Source organism: Rhinolophus ferrumequinum, chromosome 27 (assembly GCF_004115265.2).
Source record: "Rhinolophus ferrumequinum isolate MPI-CBG mRhiFer1 chromosome 27, mRhiFer1_v1.p, whole genome shotgun sequence".
Taxonomy (NCBI): domain Eukaryota; kingdom Metazoa; phylum Chordata; class Mammalia; order Chiroptera; family Rhinolophidae; genus Rhinolophus; species Rhinolophus ferrumequinum.
This window is the reverse complement of record NC_046310.1, coordinates 12,991,131-13,011,648: the sequence shown is the minus strand read 5'-3', so window position 1 is coordinate 13,011,648 and position 20,518 is coordinate 12,991,131. Positions and strand designations below refer to the sequence as shown.

The following is a 20,518-nucleotide window of genomic DNA, read 5'->3' as shown; positions in this document are numbered from 1 at the left end:
CAAAGACTGAATTACTATGTTGTACCCCTGAAAGTAATATAATGTTACATATGAATTATGCCTCCATATAATAAAAAAAAATAAGTTGCTGGTGCAGGTCTTGATAAGTTGAAAACTGTCTCCCACTAATGGTGCATTGTGTTAGTAATTTATGTGAATACATGCCTTTCACTGTGTGGTATGGAATGATTTCTTTAAATGTAATGTAATGGGTCATTCCTTTAAAAAAAATGACGTCTGGATTTTGTGTCATAATTAGGAGTAGCTCCTTCTACTAAGATTAGATAAAACTTTCCCCATATTACTTTAAGTCCTGGGTTCTTTCCAGCTTTTGGTAACACATAGTGCTGCTATCAGTATTCTTGTACCTGTCTTGGTAAACGTATGTTTGCATTTCTGTTGGGGACGTACTAAGGATTTGCTCCTCTGGGATGCACATCATTGAGAAGCGTGTGTTCAGATTTGGAAGAAAGTGCTATGTTTCCAAAGCGGTTATGCTGACAGATGTACATTTTTCTTCTAATTCATACTGATAGGTGTACTGAAAACTATGCTACTCAAAACTAAAACGTTCTGCAGGAAACATTTTAAAAAAACATTTTGCTCAAAACCGTTTTGGCATTGTTGTCTGGTTTAGAACTCGGGGCCTTGGCTTTCTCACATGCTGTGAAATGGCCAAGAGAGGCGTCTCATGTAACAACGTAGACCTCCTCTGCTCATGACTGGCCAGTGATTAAGAAATTTAGGCCTGGGTTTAGTATTAGACCCCACACCCCCCAGACCACAGGGGTTTGCTTTTTCTCTTTATGGGTTTGATGAAGGCCTAAGTAGCAATCCCAATTAACCTGTTACATAAACAAGCAAACCAAAAAGATGAATGATTTTCAACTAAAAAGATCCTTGTTATGACAGAAAGTCGTCACAGCAAGCAAAGGTGAGGTTCCAGCTATGTGGGGGCGGCTAGAGAGATTCGTAGGATATCAATCCATCTTCTTGTCACCTTTGCACTGTCATTAGGGGCTCAGCACTGGCCTCCAGACTTCAGGTTAGAAAGCGATCTTTTAAACATCCTGACGTGTAAAGGGATTTTTTTTGGGGGGTGAAGTTTGGGGGGCATGGTCACTGGTGGTAATCTAACAGGTCACACACAGGGCCCAAGTGACACCTCTGAGGGGCCCCTGAGCTTAGCTTGGCTTGGGCCTTGGACTTTTAGGTCCAGCACCTGTGTTTTCTTTGTCCAGGCAGTGACAGAGTGATGACTGCTGGCCACAGACGAACGTGTCCATTAGAATTCCAGCCGAAGGACCGGGGGTTCCCGTGCCAGTCATGAGAACACTCGGGTATCTAATCCATGTCCTTAGAAGGAGAGCTGCCACCATTTCTAGTAGAAGGGCTCTCTGGTGACTGTTATCAACGAGAAGGCTGTTTCCTAGCATAGAACACAGACAACAAAAGCATTATGGCTGTGGGAGTACTTGTTCTATGTTCCTGTAAAACCTGATGAAAAATCCCTTCTCCTCATGAGAGATACCTCCCCAGTGACAGGGCTGTTTGTCCAGTGACCCCGGACGCAGGATGCTGGACAGAGATGGATGCGATTGGCTTCTTTCGTCTCCCTGAACCCATTTTTAATTCCTAACTAACTTCCTCTCTGACACGTTCTCCTTTCGATGGCTTTGGTGTCACTGATTGAAGGTACAATCAAGGGCTATTTCTATTGGCTTGACAGCTGATGCAAGTCAAACTTTCCAGAATTTGAGAGGTGGATTACTGTCTCAGCTAATTTATTAAATCAGGAGTTTGGGAAGGATTTCAGCTTCTCTGAATTTTTTCCAAGGTGACTAATCTCTGTTGGTGTTAGGAAATCAGCATGACCCCTTTTCCCAGCAGACTTGACTACTCTCCTCTCTGTAGCTACCACAGGGGATAAACCAGACAGATGGAAATTCTAGGGTCTGCACAAAACTCCTCCAGGACCTGCTATTCCCCTCCATTGATTTCCAATCTTTTCATCCACAGAAGGAGTGGGCTGCTTTGCTACGGAAAGTGGGCCAGGACATTTTCTTGACCATTTCTTGCCTTGTGAGTCTTTAGCTCACATTACCCTGGCCCTGCTCAGGGGCGCCTGATAAACTCCTCATCTTTGAAACTCACCTAGCACTCCACCGTGGTCCCAGCGCTCCACCGTGGTCCCAGCGCTCCACTGCAGTCCCAACGCTCCACCCTGTTGCAGGATTGTGTGTACGTGTGAATGTTTCCCCTAAGAAAACTTTAGAAAATCACATGGTAGGAATCCCCATTCAGTCCCCTCCCAGGCACCAGAGAGTAAGCCTGCAATGGACACTGAGGTAGAAGGTCTTTCAAGTGGAAATCCCAGAGGATGGAAAGAGATACAGCTCAGAGTGAATGGATGCCTTCAGAGTTGTTGGCAGGTTGATACATGAATGAGGACCAGATAGGATGAGTCATCTTAGGAAACGTAATATATGGGCGGAGTTGTGCACTAGTTTTAGAGTTAACCTATTAGTATTGATCCAAAATGATTGAGGCACACCGTTTGCCTCTGTTCTGAAAATCAACATGGGAAACCCCATGTCGTCATCATGAGGGTGAGGTAAGAGATGAAGTGCCGTTGACCCAAAGGGTATGGTATTGACCTGTCTTCTCCGTGTCGCATGTCACTCTTCACTACCAAGCCCCCAGGTAAGTCAGAATTACACAGTAGAAAGAGTGGGATTTGGAATCTCAAGCAGACCTGGCTTTTAATTACAGCTCCTCCACTTACCTGGCTCAGATTACTGGAACCTTTTTTGTGTGGTTGGATTTTTCCCGTGTAAAATGGAGACCTAATAACTGCTTCACGGAGTAGTTATGAGAATTTTATAAAATAATATTGTAAAAGTGCTCAATAAATGGTAAGCACTCACTCAATAAATGAGAGCCCTCATTATTTGAGGACCTTATGATGTCTTTATTTTTATTTTATTTTATTTTTTGGGGGGAGGGGAGAAGAGACATTTGACAAACCTTAAGATTTCATCTTTGATTCTTTCTGGCTATTAGAATCTTGGGTACTAGATTTTGTTTTTATTTCTGCATAATTGAGGTTAAGCTACAACACTATAGTTTTGCTAGAGGCTCAGAAAATACACACCTTTTGTTTGTGTTGTTGTCTTTTGTTCACAGGTAAGTATGAGACGAAATCTCGCATCTTTCTACCCAGGGAAGTAAACTAAACACTGGTTCTAGTAGATTGTGAACAGTCAGGTGCTGGGTACATTGGCAAGCAGAATCCCACTGGGCATATGACAGTGGGTGACTCTGGACAAAGGCCTAGGAGATGATGTGGCCCCCACAGGCAAAGCCACCAATGGCTCCCACGTGCGTGTGTGATATTTTAAGAGCTGTTGGAACCATCTGGAAATTTGTGTTCTGTGCTCCCCACCTCTTTACCCAAATAACAATCGGTGTGTATGACTTAGCATCTTATGACAAGGGGCAGTGGGATATAGGACATAGAATATGAAATTAATGATTATGGTGTATGGTTCTATGATTAGTATATATAAATATTATCGATGTGAGTGTAAACGTTGATTCAAGGTCTGCACAAATTACACCTTTCCATTTCACATTTGCCTTTTCCTGCTAAACACTGTCAGATTTGAAACCTTGGTGTCCCCTTGGGCTCTTTTCTTTTTGTCCCCTTCATATCCGAAAGGTACAGTCTGCTGGCCACTCTGTTCCTGTGGTGTTTCTATCCCTTCAGCATCTACATTACCAGCCTCAGTGTATTACATCATAAGGTCCTCAAATAATGAGGCTTCTCATGTATTGAATGCCTATCATTTATTGAGCACTTTTACAATATTATTTTATAAAATTCTCACAACTACTCCGTGAAGTAGTTATTAGGTCTCCATATTTGGGGGGGAAAGCCAACCCCTCAAAACAGTTGCAGTCAGCTGAGCCAGATAAGTGGAGGAGCGGTAAAGGTTCCCTTTGCCTGGATGTATCAGTGTGGATTTTCCCCAAGCAGTGCCTGGTAGAAGGTCCTAAGTGCAGGCAGTGGGAGTGAGTGAGGGAAGGAGGACAAGCCAATATCGGGGTGCATTACTGAGGGTACACATTGTTTTGGGCAATGAAGATGTGATTCCTCGGGGACCTTTTATGAAGGGTAGAGAATGCGTCCCAGAGTAATCCACTTGAAGGACAGAAGACAAACGTTTGTTTATTCAATGTTTTCGTCCCTCTTTAGTTCAGGGGGACCTTGCACTTCTGAGCTGCATTTGCCTGGGGACTGGTGTGCTCTCAGAGTCTTTGAGAAAGCCTGGGACAGTTAACTGAAAGACCACTGCAGGTCACCTGAAATCACAGGTGGGCTGAGGGCACCGTGGTGTCTGGTACACCTGGGCAATGGTGACAGCTTCCTAATTAATCTTTCTACCTCTGTATCTCTGCTTCCAGCCTATCCTACATATGTCAGTTTAATCTTCCCAAAGAATAGCTCTCATCATGTATTCCTCTGCTTGAAAATCTTCCATATCGCTTCATGATATCCTGGAGAGAAGAAACTCTTTAGGATGGCATTGCAGAGCCTGGTGAGCTGGCTTCAGACTCTTAAACCTGACAGGAAGCCTGGTGCCAGCCAGTATTACCTGCTGCTCCCTGAACGCTCGCAGAGGTTCCCACCTCTTACATTTGGTTATGCTCTCCCCTCTGCCTGGAGAGCTTCTTCCTTTCTTCCCTACATTTTGAACTCCTACCCATACCTAGCTCTCAAGGGACAGTTCAAATGTCACCTGCATTCGTTTTTGATTGCTGTGTAACAAATTACCACAAACTTAGTGGCATAAACCAACAGCCACGTATTACCTCACAGCTCTGTAGGTCAGAAGTCTGAGCAGGCTCAACTGGGTCGTCTGCTCAGGGTCTCACAAGGAAGAAATCAACGTGTCAGCTGAGGTGGGCTTTTATCTGGTGGTTCTGGGATAGAATCCGCTTTCTGGCTCATCCAGGCTTGTGGCTGAATTCAGTTCCTTGCAGTTCTAGAAATGAGGTCCTTTTCTTGCTGGCTGGTGGCTGGGGTTGCTCTCAGCTCCTGGAGGTGGCCCTCAGCTCCTTCCACGTCGTCGCCCTCATCTCAGCAACAGAGAAACTCCCTTGAGTCAAATCCCCTTCACACTTTGAGTTTCCTTCTTCTGGAAGAAGACTCATAGCATTAGATGGGACCCACCTGGATAAGCACCATTTTGCCAAATAAAGTAACAGAATCATGGGAACCTCATTATATTCACAGGTTCCAGCCACACTTAAACAAGACGTGATTATATAAGAGTGAGGGCCTATGGGGGTCATTCTTAGAGTTCTGGTACCACACCACCTCTTCCAGGAAGCCTTTCCTGTCCCTCCTCACGAGAGCTCTCTCCTTCCGCTGTGCCTCATAGCACTTTGTGATAATGTTGATCATAGGTGCACTGGAGTTCCTGTGATCTATTCTCCTCTCTCCACAGAGAAGAAGAGGGCATTGTCTTTACTTACCTTCCATTCCGTTTGTCTTGCTTACTATTGGTTCCTCAAAGTCCCTGCATTACTTTTTGCCAGAATGTATTTGGTATTGTACTATATTTACATACAGAAAGACACATAAAGGACAAAAATCTAAAACGGTTAAAAGAAAGGTACAGAGCCACGAAATAAATGAAATTATATAGAAATGAAAGTTCTTCAATATAATTTGTACAGGCGTTCTTCGTGACATTTTTTGGTGTTAAGCATGAAATATTCCTCTTTGTTTCTTTCCTTAAATTTAATAACGTTTTTTATTGAGGTATTCATTTTATTTCTATAAGTAGTAAAGTATATGTCCTATAAAAAGCATTCAGTTGTAATTTTAAAGTCAAATCTAAGACTCTGCCTTTTAATTGGTGTGTTTTACCATTTACATTTATCATGATTACTAATATATTTAGACTTGTCATTACTATCTAATTTTGTATTTTCTTTTTTCCATTTATTTACTACCTTTCTTCTTTCCTGCCTCCTATTGAATTGATAATTTTTTCTTTATTCTTCTAATTATAATTCTAGGTGTAATATCTCGGGGATTACCTTAAATTTTCAGAATATGTACCTATTTTTTTCTATCAAAGCTTGAAACTAATCCTTATTTATATCCTCTTCCTGAATGAGGCAAGAATTTAATGCATTTCAACTTTCTTGCAAACTCTACTCTCATACTTAGCCTGATATTGGTATTTGTTTTATTTTTAAACAAGCAAAAACTATTATTATTATTATTATTATTATTATTAATGATCAATGCATTTTTAGATTTAGATGTATTACCATATATTACCAATTTCTTTGATCAATCTTATTTTTTCATATTCTACATCTTCCTTTATATTTTTCTACCCTTTGGTAATTTTTCAGTGAGAGTATTTGGGTAGTAACCTTTCTGAGTCATTGTATATTTTTTAAAATTTACTTTTAAAATTTGTTTTGTTTTTTAATTTTTCATGACACAAAATTTCAAATATATACAAAAGTAGAGAGATTCTTATGTGTCATGATCTTTCACGTATCCGTTCCAGCTTCAGCAACTACCAATGAGTGGCCAGAATAATTTCATCTGTATCTTCACTCATTTTCCACGTCTACTGATTATTTGGAAGCAAATTCCACATTATTATCACACTGAAAACAAATAATAATTCCTAAGTATCATCAAGTATCCAGTCAGTGTTTAAATTTCCCAATTCTCTCTCTCTCTCTCTCTCTCTCTCTCTCACTCTCTCTCTCTCTCTCTCTCTCTCTCTCTCGCTCTTTAGTTTGATATTCAGGATTCATTCGTTACAATTGGTGATAATAAAATTTGCAATAATCACAGGGTATTATAAACTATTCAAATGACTTATTCTTAGGTGATAGTTTGGTTGGGCATATGACCGGTTTTTTGTTTTGTTTTTTTGAAACAGTTTATGTAGAGACCTTTCTGATATAGTGGTTTTTTAACATCAGACACTCAAAAGAAGGCTATATGGTCTTACCTCCAAGTTGCATGTATATATAACACATTTTGTGCATGTGATAATTATTGAAAGAGGTCCAACTTGGAGAGCTGAGGAACCATGCACGCTTGGGCATAAGGTAAAAACTTTATTCAAGTTTGTAAAACAGTGATGTTAACATTTAAATCTGATGCCTTTACGGAGTTCACAATTACATAAAAATGTAATGTTTAATCCAATGAAAGTTTATTTTTGCAATTGTTTATTAAATTATCACTTAATTGTTAAGTCACTGTTTTATAACTGAGTTGAAACTATTTGTATGATCTTACGCCATTTGCAAAGTGTTTTCACATCTGTAGCAGGTATTCTCCTGGGCTCCTCGGCCTCTGGAAGACTGTCACATGATAACAAATCTGTTATTTCCTGGGGCCACCTTACAAATCACGGAGTCCTACACATCCTGACCTACCTCTCAGCTGCCAGCTCTCTGTGGGGTGCCCTGGTTGCCCCCAGATTATGTCGGTATGCAGTGCTGCTACTGCTGCTTGACGCATTTGGGTTGCAAGTCATTTGCAGCTGTAACACCTATACCCAGAGGCTCTGCCAGCCCTCTCTGCAGCCCTGCTGTTGTGAAGGGGACTTGTGCTCTGAGGCACAGCGAGAGAGCAGCAGGGTGATCTCATTCCCCAACCTTCTGTTAACTGCTTGGGCCCTGGTACAGAGCTGACCACATTCTACATACCCTGTCTTAGTCTTGGGCCATTTTGCTCATCAGGAACCAGGTTCTGTTCCCTTTCCCTCTTCCAGTGCTGGGCCAGGTAGACAGGTTCCTCACTGAACTCTGTTCATTGGCTTGCTCTTTCCTGAAAAGCATCCTTTCATTCCTTCCGATTTCGTCCCAGCTGCTGGTTGTAGAGTTGAGTTGGTCATTTGGACCTAAATCTCATGTTTCTCTGTGAGGTGTCCCTTCACATGTATAAAACTATTTGATCCCCCTGGCAATCCTGTGAAGTAAGAAAAGCACATATTATTATCCCATGTAAGGCAAAACCAGGGCTTACAAAAAGTCAAGTAAGGTTTTAAGAAAGCGTAAACTTGTGAAGGACGGCTTGGATAAAAGGCTGAGGTACAATAGGCAGCTACTTAGATTGGGAATGAAGGACCTAATGATGACGACCACCTTTGACCTGGGCCTCTGGGTCAGGGCAGACTTGGCCCCCAGATGGAAGAGACATTCAGACTTTCCCACAGGGTTTGCTCTGTGATCAACACCAACACCCCGTGGCCCCAGGTGAAGGGAGGTCTGCCATTGATACCGTATAAAAATCACTGCAGCTGCCCCTTACCGAATGCTTACCTTGGACCAGATTCTGGGCGAAAGTTTTCATATATACTTTCTCCTTTAATTCTCACAGTGACCTGAGAGCAAAATATTGGCTTTCTCATTTTACAGCTGGGGAAACAGAGGCTTTCAGAGATTTAAATAAATTGTCCAATGCCCTACAGCTATTAAGGGGCAGGAGTGGCTTCCAGTATGTTCTATGTGACATTGACGCCATGATTTTAGCCACTCTGCTGTATTTCCTTTCAGGGACTGAAGTGCTTTGACACCGAGTAGGCTTTATTTCAGGGTTCGAGTTAGACAGGGGGACTCAGGCTGTCTGTAGATAAAGGGACTAATTTTCCCCACTTAGTCTGAAAAATATTATTAACAGAGACTGAGCAGCTCTTGATCTCTGACAAATCAATGTGTCACTGCCCTGTAGTTCCTGGTACCCAAGAATGAACATAGTTGGGGAAATTTTCTTCTACCCTGTTGAAAAGTCCTTCTATTTATTATTGTCCTGTGCCTTTTTTAAATTTTTTTGAACTTATTCTCAGACTGACTTAAGATTATGGCTTAGGCTGCGGGCATTATGTGAAGAAGGCACTTACATGATCACAGGCCACTAAGATCTTCCGACATCTCTTGCCATCCTGAGGTTCATCCAGTACCGGGTTCACCGGCCCCACTTACCCGCTGGTTTAGTGTTTAGAGTCTGCGCATCTCTCCAGCATCTCGCTGTCACCTGTTGTCTTCTCCGAACCCACACACATTGGCCCCAGAGATGACCGTGTCCATTTGCCTGCTGCTTCTGAGCGCAGCGGTGAGGCTCCACCTCTTTCTCGCCCTTGGGACCTGGGAGCAGCCAGGCTGTCTTCTGGTTCAACACGTTCTATCACTTAACCCCGAGTCCCGGCAGAGATCCTTGTTGGATGCGTGGGTGGCCTTGCCAGGACTGTTCAGACCGACCAGACGGACCCACCAGACGTATTTGGGCCCCACCTCATGATGTTGTAGCTTATAACCCTCTCCACGATCACCAAGAACTTTCGGTAGACCTGAATTTGAGGGGGAAATCTAGTTAATGGACACGTCTGCATTTGTGTCCACATAAAGGACCAGATCAGCTGACCAAAAGAAACGTCTTTCCATTCTCGTGTAATTCCAGGAGATGAGGCAACCCTTCTTGAAGGTTTACATCAACCCTGTCAGAATGACACTTCTGTTTCTGCAGCTGTGAGCATACTAATGAAAGTGACAGACGGCAGGCCTGTTGGGGAACCCACAGAGTTGTAACTGCTGCTGTTACAGCTGCCATGGTTACTGCTGAGACTTTCTCCAAGTTTTCTTTCACGTACGGATAGAATCGTAAGTGAAGAGCACAGACCTAGCTCCGTAAGGAGACATGCCACTGTTTCTCACTCATATGGGACCTCAAACAAGTTACTTATCTCTCTAAATCCCAACTTCTTTATCAGTGAACTGGGACTATGTGTAGCATCGATTTCATAGGGTTGTTATGAGGATTTAATAAGATATAACATGTTGTTGTTTCAGGGTCTGGCATGGAACTGAAAATCGAAGATAGCGTAGTTCCCATAACTACTATTCATGGATTTTTCCTAATCAAATCATGAAAGAATGTGGTTCATGATTCATCCTGTCTTTCGAAGAGTTGCCTCTACAGATCTCAAAGTCATGCACACCTTTGCCCACCGCCCACAGGTCACGCAGGCAGGACATACAAATCACATCCTACAAAAGCCCCTTATTTTCTGCCAACTATCAGCAAGGAAACTGAGCTGAAAGCTTCCTCTCCCCATGGAGCTGGAGTGGGACACTCTCTGTCCCTGGATACAGAGAAGAGGCCCCGCCCTTTCAGAGGAAGTGAAATTTCTCTGGAACAGGGCTGTTCACTGCAATCCAGGCTGACTTGAGTTAAAATGGGCTTATTTGTCTTAGCAAAGTGTCAGAACAACACGTCTCTCTTAGATTCACGCGTGGTGTTACGTTTCGCGAAGGTTTTCTGCCCTCCTTGTCTATGACAGCTTGCCTGGCAACTTGAGCCTGCCCTGCCCACAGCTGGGCCCTCTGCCACTTGCCTTATGATTGCGATCTCAGTAACAACTCCTGTCTGAACCTCCACCCTTGCGCATACACACACCAGTTTAATCACACCTGACCGGCCAACTCTGCTTGCTCTCCCGCAGAACCCCTTGCCCAGGTGGCTCCTGCCTGCTGACCGGTCTTCCCTTGGGACCTCCAGAAGTAGGGACCCTCCAGACTCAGTCGTTCTCTGCTGGCACCGGTGAGAAGCTAGAAGCATTTTTGACAGGAAGCTTATCTGAACTCCTCATCTGAAGTATCAGAGCTGCCTTCCACCAGCCCACAAGGGATTTCAGTCTAAGATAAGAACTGAGGATGCATAATGGGTTGGGGTTAAGACCAGAGTTACATGAAGCTGGGTTTGACACAGCTTGTGCAAGACAAAGCTTTGTTTGTTGTGATAGCGCCTGTCTCAGGGAAGTCTTTCTGCTGCGCAAGTCTTTCCTCTGGTTTGACTTTTGATTCCCTATGTTCCCTTTTCTTTGGATTGGGCTCAAGTGAATTTAAAAACACACTCAGCAATGACAACACGCAGAACATTCTGTGTGTTCCTTTAGACAGTTTGCTGAGTGGTACCGTGTGGGCTTTGGCCTTCGGCAAATCTGGATTTGACTATCATCTCTGCTATTTATTAGCCGTATGATTTGGGGTAAGGGTCTCTGCTCCAGCTGCTCTAGCTTCTATTCTGCTCATCGAACGTGCCGAGCACACTTCTCCCTTCAGCGTCTTTGCATGTGCTTTTCCCTTTGCTTGGGACCCTCTTCATCCACAGTTTCCATTTTTAAAATACCTACCCCCTGTCAGTCACTATTACATCATCTTATTTTAATTTCTTCATTGCATTTGTCCTATTTACTTGTTTATTATCTGTTATCCTCGATTAACTAGAACAGAAACTTCTAGACAGCAGAGCAGGACTTTATCCATCTTTTCCACTGCTGTGTTTGTAGAGCTTAGAATTGTACATGGCATACACATAGTAAGTTCTTAGTAAGTATTTATTGAAGGAATCAATGAGTTAGCATCTCTAAGAATTAGTTTCTCTGTCTGTAAAATGGAGATAATCGCACCTCCCTATAGGGCTAGTGAAGCTTATCTGAGAAAATGTTTGTAAAGGGCTTAGCGTGATGCTTGGCATATAGTAAATGGTGGGCCCAGTTCTTGTTACTTCTACCTGCATTTCCCCTCTCCTGAGTGTATAAGTTCCTCTAGGGCACAGATTGTCTTATTTGTATATTTCGTACTGCTATGCCGATAGTAGACACTGAATAAAACTTAGTTTAAGGGAAATGAGATTTCCTTCTTGTAAATCAAGCCTTCAAATAAATGAAATAGAAAACACACCAATTCCACGTAAGCTCATCTTTTAGGCTTAGCTCATGAGCCCTGTGCTCTATGAGGGGTTTCCAGACTGTTCCGTTCTGAGAGGGTTGGGGGATTGGTGACTGTTCCCTGAGTAGACTCCAACCAGAGCAGCTGGACACTTGATTTCACTCACAGGTATGTTTCCTCCACTCGGGCTGCATGTGCTTTGAATCTTACTTATTGTTACATCCTCAGTGGCTGGTCCCATGCCTCCTGGCACTCAATGGAGAAGCTTGAAGGACAGGAGAGCAGCAAAAGACAATGGCATAGTGATTATGAGTGCAGATTCTAGACTCAAAACACCTGGGTTCGAATCCTGGCTTCTGCCACTCACCCACTGTGAGGCAGCAGACAAGTTACTTAGCCTCTCTGTGCCTCAGGCTCCTAATTCATAAAACAAGGATAACAAAAGTACCAACCTTACACGATTGTGGCAATTAAAAGAGTCCCTACACTCAGGGTTCTTAAAACAGTGTCTTCAATTCTACGTGTGTACCTACTTCACATAGATATGCCTCGGCCGTTCTTGGCTAGTAACAGACATTCAGTAGTGTTTATTAAATTAAACTGAAAAGTTGTGTGTCAATGGAAACGTTTTGGTGAATAAAAACATTTAAATGGACAGGGAGAATTCGCTCTAGTAGGTCTTTTGTGATATGTATAAGCATGCCTTAATTGATATTTTTTTAGATTTGGCCTGTGGTTTGCCAACCTGTAGGTGGAGAGGAATTGGAGGGAGTGAGAGGAGATGCAGGAAGACATGCCTTTTACAGGAGTCAGGAACAAACCCCCCCTATTCCTCACAAAGAGAAAAGAGAGCATGGTAAACATTTATTAAGTGCCATCAAGACTATGTTTGCTGAGTACCTGCTCTGGGCTGGAGATACACAAATAAATGAATAACGAATAGCTTTTGTCATTGGGTCTAGTTGGGGGGACTAGATTGTTTTGTTTGCTATGTCATATGTTAAATGCCACAATAAATGAATTGTGTGTGTGTATGTATGTGTGGCTATTGAATATAGATGAGTTATTGATTAACTGTTTGAGAAATGTCTAACATGACTCCCAAGAATTACATTTAGGTGGGCACTTCAAAGATGAGTAGAAGCTTATCATATAGGGTCGGGGGGAAGGTATTCAAAGTAAAGAGGAAAGCATGGATATAGGCAAGAGCCTGGAAACCCAAGCTTTTGCTCCAGCTCTCGTTTGAATATCTGCTAACTTGAGGGGAATGCAGTAGAGAACCAAATACATTTCTAGGCTTAGAAACTAATAAAAATGGAGTATATAAGGTTTCAAGAGGGAGGATAATTGGTGGCGCAGTAAATGGTCCTACGTGATCCAGACTCTGGCTACATCTTCTAACCCTCTTACAACCCCCCTCCTTCTTCACTCAGCTTCAGGCGCATTGGCTTTTTCGCTGTTTAAGATGCCACCCACACGCCTGCCTCAAGCCCTTTTCCCTGCTGTTCCACTGCTTAGAGTCTGCTTCCCTCCCTCTTTCTTCAGACGGCTTCTCTGACCACCTTAATTCAGACATTACTCTCTTAGGTTTCCTGCCCCCCCGCCCATAGTATTTATTATTACCTCATTCATTTGTTATCTAGCTTCCCCACTAGAATATAAGCTTTATGAAGGCATAGTCTTTGTTTTGTTGACTGTGGTATCTCTAGAGTCTAGTACAGTGCCCGGCAAAATAGAGAGTGGGAAGAAAGTAGAGGAGGCACGATGGATTGGAGGGAGGAGGGAATGAGTTGCAGGAGGGCAGGACCCCATAGCCTCTATTTTATTGGCTAAGTGAGGTCGGAGAGGAGAGAGGGATGCAAGGTTTGGAACATCTGTGGGAAATGTGGAGAAAGTTGGGAACTCAAACACTTGAACTCAAGCCAAACAGATAATTTATTGTATGTGCCTGGCGGTGAGGTGAAGTTCAAAAGGGAAGATACTCCCCACCCAGCTGGTGGTAATTTGACTTCTCTGTTTTGGGGATTGAATATAGAATTATAGAGTAGGGAGAAGCAAGACGAGGCTCTTGACAGACGAGGCAGGTGAGGGGGGCAGTGAAGAAAGAAAGTGAAGCTTGGAAGGGAGATATTAGGTTGGTGCAAAAGTAATTGCGGTTTAAAAGGTTAAAAAAAAATTGCAAAAACCATAATTACTTTTTCACCATCCTAATAACCCATATGGGAGGGAGCCTTTTGTGAATGGCACAGAATTTGAAGGAATGAAACCAAAGCTTAGACATGGGTTTTGTTTTTTGTTTTTTTGTTTTGGCTTCGTGCCTCTATGATTTAAAAAAAGAAGAAGAAAAGAATACAAAAAGGTCAACATAAACATACTTGCTATTTGGCAATTTGTTGGTAGGGAATTCTCAGTTGGCTAGAAGTGAGTTTTGGGACAAAGTGCCAGTTGCTGTCCCTTTTTCCTCGGGCAGGATATCTATGAAACAAGGAGGAAAACAATAGAACTGGACCCTCTTATTCCAATTTCTCTCTCCTTGCTTCTATTTCCATTGTAACTGTTTTATAAATAAGCCAGGGCTGCAAATGCTCATACTAGATATAATTTACTATTGTGTGTGACCAGTTTTCGGATAGTAAAGAGATATGCTTTTTCATTGTTGAGAACTGGAGGTTTTCTGGATGACTGTGGATCATGATATCTTAGGTTGTTTCTGAGATTTCTTTGTATGCAAGAAAATAATGAAAACCACTGTAACACGACGTAGGGGTTTTCGTGCTAGGTAGTGCCTTTGTGAGCTGCAGGTTGCCAGAAAGGATTCTAGCTGTGCACAAAGGTGCTAACTTTCAGAATTAGAGTTTCTTTTATTTTTCTTAAGATTCTCAAATTTAACATGATCTCTTCCCTACAACTTGCTCCACTTGTAATCTTTTCCATCTCAGTTGTTGGCAACTTCCACCTTTCAGGACAAAAACCTTGGACTTATCCTTGACTTCTTTCCCTCCTTTTCCATATTGAATCTGTCAGGAAATTCTGTGAGTTTGGCCTTCAGAATACATCCAGAATCTGACCACTTTGCACCACATCCACTGTTATTGCCCAAACCACTTTCATCTTTTGTCTGGACTATTTGCAAGGGCTTCCGACGGGTTCTCTGCTAACTTTGAGTCTGTTTTCCACAGCGGCTAGAGTGATTCTATTACATTATAAGTCAGATCATCTATTCAAATCCTTCCCTTGGCTCCTCACTCCACTCAGAGTAAAAGCCCAAGTCCTTACAAAGGCCCACAAGGCCACGCATTATCTGGCCTCTGACATCACTGTACCTCATCTCCTCCCATTCCCTTCATTCAGTCTCCTCCAGCTATCCTGGCCTCCTTGATACCATCGTCCTGGAATATGCCAGGCAGGCTGCCATCTCAAGGCCTTAGCATTGGCTGTTCCCTTTTCCTGGAAGCCTTCCCTCACATATTCATGTAGTTCACTGCATCTCCTAAAAGTCTGTGCTCACACATCACATTTTCAGTGAGGCCTACCTTGACCACCTATTTAAAATTGCACCTGTATTCTCAACCCCCTTACCCCCTTCAATTTTTGCTTATAATGTTATTTGGTAATTTATGTAATTATTATTAATATACTTAGCTGTGGGTTTTACTGTCCATCCAAGTTTTGTTTGGTTCATTAATGTATCTCTAGAATACCCAGCACCTGGTAGGTATTTGATGAATATTTACTGAACCAATGAAGGGATAAATTCCCTTTACTTCTCTTAGGACAATTCTCTTAAAAGAACTAGACTTTAAACTAGAGTTTTGGAGGATTTTTGAATTCTAATTCCATTAGCCATAGCTGACTATTTCCAGATGTGTAGCTGGGACGGTGCCATAGGGAGTTCGATGGAGATGCTATTAAGGGATTTGATGGACTAAGAAGTGTCCATCCTTGAAGCGAGATAAATCCAGGTGCTCTACTCCACTGTTTAGACTGAGAAAGTGATTCTGAGTGAGCGTGCATGGACACTTTTACCGGAAGGAAAGCTCCTGGAGTTGGGGTTCCTGGAGTCTGTCTCCGTGGAAAGTGGAGGAGGGTGCCAGAACCAGCTCTCCTGCTCTTTCAAGGTGAGGCACTGCAATTTGCCTTCTTCTCCCTTCCTATGAGGATAGTATGAAATCCAAGTTATTCTTGAGCAGCAGAAAAGCTCCTCAGATTACTGCTTTACACATTTTTAACCTTTCGGGGGGTTATTTACTTCTTTTATTGTGGTACACATAGACCATTTAAAATTTTAATCATTTTTTTAAGCGTACTTTTTGTAAATTACAGTCACACGAGTTTTGAAATTAGAATTTGGGCAACGGCCAACGAGATGCAAGGCTCACAGCTGAGCGCTGCTTCAAACGAGGAACTCCCGGAATGTGCTGCGGGCTGAGCCAGCACCGCGAATCTCCATTTTGTTGGGACAGAGCGGCCCTGGCGGCTTCCCGGGGTATCGCTAGTCCCGGTGGCGGGCCGGTCCTCCCACGAGGGTCCCGTCGCCTGGCTCCGGCCGAGCCCAGCGGCAGAGGGGGAGGACCCAGTCCAGGCTCCGAGTCTCGGCCCAGGGATCCCGAAGGTCAAGCGTCCAACCCCCAACCCAGTTGGAAACTGCAGGGGAGGTGACGGCCGCAGCTCTTTGCTCCTTGTGTGTCTTTCATTACTACTGAGTCTTCCCAAGGCGCCGCCTCCTGAGCCCCCAGTTCCGCCAGCAGGCGCGCGCCCGGGTCGTTCCGCCGCGCGCCCCCGACCGCACGTCGTCCGCGGCAAAGAAAGAAACGGGCGCCGGCGCCGGCCCCGGGCGCGCGCCCGCCGCCGCGCTTCCCCCCGCCCGCGGGCCCGCGCAGGCGCGCGCGCCCCCGCGGCCTCTCCTTCCCCAGGCCCGCCGGGAGCGCTGTGGGCGGGGCCCCGCGAGGGGGGCGGAACCCGCGCGGGCGCGCCGGGGGCCTGGCCCTGGGATTAGTTGGTTTCGGAGCGGAGGAGGGAGCCCGGCCGTCTGGAGCGCGGACGAGACAAAGCCGAAACCGGGGGCCCCGCGAGGGTTGGGACCCAGGCTCCGAGGCGCCCCAGCCGGCGGGGAGGGCTGTGCGGACAGGCGCGCCGCCCCGCCACCCACCGCCGCCGCTTCGCAACAGGTCCGCCGCCTCCGGGGCGGCCTCTCTCTCAGCTCCCCTCCCCCGTCCCCCGCGCCCCCGGGGGCGCCTCCGCTCGGCTCCAGGCCACGGTTCGGCCACCCGCTTCGATGCGGTTCGGGTCCAAAATGATGCCGGTAAGCGGGTGGGCGGGCTGGGGCCGGGGCGTCGGGCCCGGAAGTGTGCGGGGTCGCGGCGGGGGTCTGATCGGCCCCTGCGTGCGGGTCGCGAGTGGAGCCGGGGGCCCGAGCCCGCGTTGAGGGCTAGGGCGTTGCGAACCTCGGTGGAGCAGCCGCGGCTCCATCCTGCGGGCTTCCACCCCGGGCTCCGGGCGGCGTGGGGGAGCCGGGAGACCCTGACCCGGAGGAGGGCTTCCAGCAACTGCTCCAGAGCGAGCTGAGCAGCGAGCGGGGCCGCCACTCAAACTTTTCTTTTCCTCTCTGGCTGGGTCCTGACTTTTTGCAGTTTTTAAAGGTCAAGAACAGAGGAACCGGGAATCTTACTTGCTTTGTCTTAAAAAAAAACAAACACAAAGACAACTTTTCGTTGGAGTGAAATATGCATACCGAAACGCGTGCCCTTGCTTTCTTTTTAATTGAATTTCGATCCTGATATTTGCTATAGCAGGCAAGTCGCTCTATCCTTTTCTGGAAAACTGGTTTTAGGAAATGCAGTTGCGGAGTTTTTAATCGCAATAAAACGTGTGTGCCTGACTCGCTCTGTTTCCCATAGCAAGACCCCTGAGAGGATTAGTGAGTTATTTCTGGGCTCCGCGGGCTTCGGACATGGCCCTCAGGCCACAGGTGTACAGCAGGTTTGAGACTTGAAATGTTGATTTCCTTCAACGGTCGCAGAATCTGGAAGGCTGCAGTGGCTTGGGCAGACTTGATATTAGCATGTTTCCTCTAGGAACTTAAGTTTGCACCTCTCCCCCTGAAGCCGGATCATCTTGCAGTCATCCGATGTTTTCTCAGGGCTTCGTTTGTTGAAACAGAAACAATTTTTCTTTTATACAATCTGTGGATTGAAGTGACGACACATTTTATATTTATTTGCAGTCACAGACGGAGTATAATATTCTGTCCCTTGGTCCCCTCCTTGTGTCATGGGAGAGCCTCCTAAACTTTCATGTATGGGACAAACTGAATTCATTGGAATTCATAATTGAGTTTAGATGGTTTGGGATATTTTGTCCTGTCAGGAGTCAAGGCTTTGAAAGTGTTAATAGCAGTATGCATCCTATTTTAGGTTAATACCTGGTTATGAAGTTAGGTTTGTGATATGAATGTCCAAAAATAAATGCGGGCATTGGGCAAGGGTGAAGGATTTTGCTGTTAAAATTTTTATTCCTGGGATTTACATTTCTTTGTCTTGAAATAAGGAAATTTTTTTGCAGCTTGTGAATTTTTCCTAAAAATAGGAGTTAGACATCAAGTGTTGGTTGTTGCAATATGATTTCTTCCTTAAAGATCAGTTTCACATCAAGGTATCCTTTGGGCTTTCTTAACACTTGTGAACATTTTTCTCCTCCCAGCTGCATGCCAGATCATCAGAATTTATTTTTAAAAAGTTAGGTAGCTCTTGAGACTATGTTTAATTTAGCAGTATGGTTCTTCTGATTGCTTTTCTGATGTCAGAGTAGAATCTTAACAGATTGGCAGTGTGGTGTGGTGGCATGCGTACCAGCTTTGAAGCCCAACTAATGCCCAGTATTTGCCCAGCTACTACCTCTGGGACCATAGGCGTTTTTTCTTTTATAATGGTTTGTCCCTCAGTTTCATTATCTGTAAAATGGGGATGATAATAATATGGAGCCCTTAGGGTTGTTGTGAGGATTAGAGTTACTGTTTATGAAGCAGTGAGAACAGTGCCTAGCCTGGAATGGTTGCTTAAGTAAGAACTTCTCCTCCTGAATTTGCAGTATTGGTTAAACTGGAGATTCTTATCCCGGCGATACATAAACATATGAAGCATGTTCATTTAGTAACCTCATGTTGTATATGTCTTTATCCTGTAATCATTTGGGTACTTGGAAATAAGACTATTTTCTTAAATGTATTTCTCATCTTTAGCTTTTAATATGGATTTTTAGTCCAGCATTAAGTGAGGTTTTGAATGTATTACTTTGAGAAATTCTAACCAACTTATCAGGAAAAGCATTATAATTAATACGAAAAAATGGACAGTCACAGAATGTAGACAGTTGCCTTGATATGCTTTTTTGTTGTGATGAAATGAACATATTTTAAAAATGACCATTTTAGCCATTTTTTAAGTGTACAGTTCTGTGGCATTGAGTGTGTATTCTTTGGTTTCCTTTTAAAGGCATTCTCAAGATAACAGTTTGCTATTTAGACTGCATTATATTAAAAATGTGCAAATAAGTTGTGTTCGTGTATTTTCTCACCAAATGGTAGAGAATCAAGTGATTTTCTTTCATGTGGGACATGAAGTGATAATTGGACCCAAAGCTAGAAGGGGAAGATGCAGTTTAGTAGGTTAACTGAAAATAAGTAGACAGAGCTGAGAATCACGGTAGAGGTAATGACGGGGTACTGCAGAAATGGGTGTGCTGATTACAGGCATTTTCAGATACCTGCCAGAGTCCGTATCTCTGCTTCTGTGATATTTCCACAACGTGGCGAGGAGAAACTGATCAGTCTAATACTTGACACCTTATTTTCTTCATTAAAGAAGAGTTTATTTGCAGTTTGAGAGTGTGGCTTTTTAGTGAGTTACTCTCATATTTGATTATCAAATAAAAGGAAATCATTATTAAAAGCAAAATTTCTCAGCTATTTAAAATTATATCAGATGTTTTTTTGTTCCTTTCATTTTGCGAAGTGTTATAGTCAAATATTTTTATGGAAGAGCTTAGCTAACTCTAAAAGCCTTTGCTGTTCTTTTTAGATATGGTTTCATAAAATTTCCTGTTTTTGCCTGCTGCTGAAATGGTAAACGAAAAAAACCTCCACACAAAACCAGACAGCATTCTGCGGGGCCACATCGGGGGCCAGAGACCTTGAATTTGCCTGTCTCTCAGTGGATGTCATATGTGTGGCATTTATGTCCAGCTATGATGGAAATGTTGTCTGTGCTGTCCAGTATGGTAGCCACCTGCCACTACTGCATTTGAAATGTGACTCATGGGACTGAGGAACTGAAATTTAGAGTTATTTAATTTTAATTATGTGCCTGGTGACCCCGTGTTGACAGTGTAGTCAGTTTGACCAAGTAGCACAAAGAACTTTACTTTTGCATCACCTATTTGCAGCTTCACATTTCCATGAATACTCTGAAATGAAATTATACCGTGTTTCCCCAAAAATAAGACCTAGCTGGACAGGCAGCTCTAATGCGTCTTTTGGAGCAAAAATCAATATAAGACCCGGTCTTATTTTACTATAAGTATTTACTTATTTACTTATAGTAAAATAAGATCGGTTATTACATTATGTTAGATTAGATTAGATTAGATTAGATCCGGTCATATATTATAGTAAAATAAGATCGGGTCTTATATTAATTTTTGCTCTAAAAGACTCATTAGAACTGATTGTCCGGTTAGGTCTTAT

The 20,518-nt window shown here is 43.7% G+C and overlaps 1 protein-coding gene across 1 annotated transcript in view; it reads left to right on the top strand.

Moving 5' to 3' along the window:
* Nucleotides 1-16,766: 16,766 nt before the first annotated feature.
* Nucleotides 16,767-20,518, top strand: part of TP53BP2 (tumor protein p53 binding protein 2) — a 51,722-nt gene continuing 47,970 nt past the window's right edge. The window contains exon 1 of the mRNA XM_033099578.1: nt 16,767-17,080. Within this exon, the coding sequence (XP_032955469.1) occupies nt 17,054-17,080 (27 nt within the window). The 5' untranslated portion in view covers nt 16,767-17,053. The remainder of the gene's footprint in view (nt 17,081-20,518) is intronic.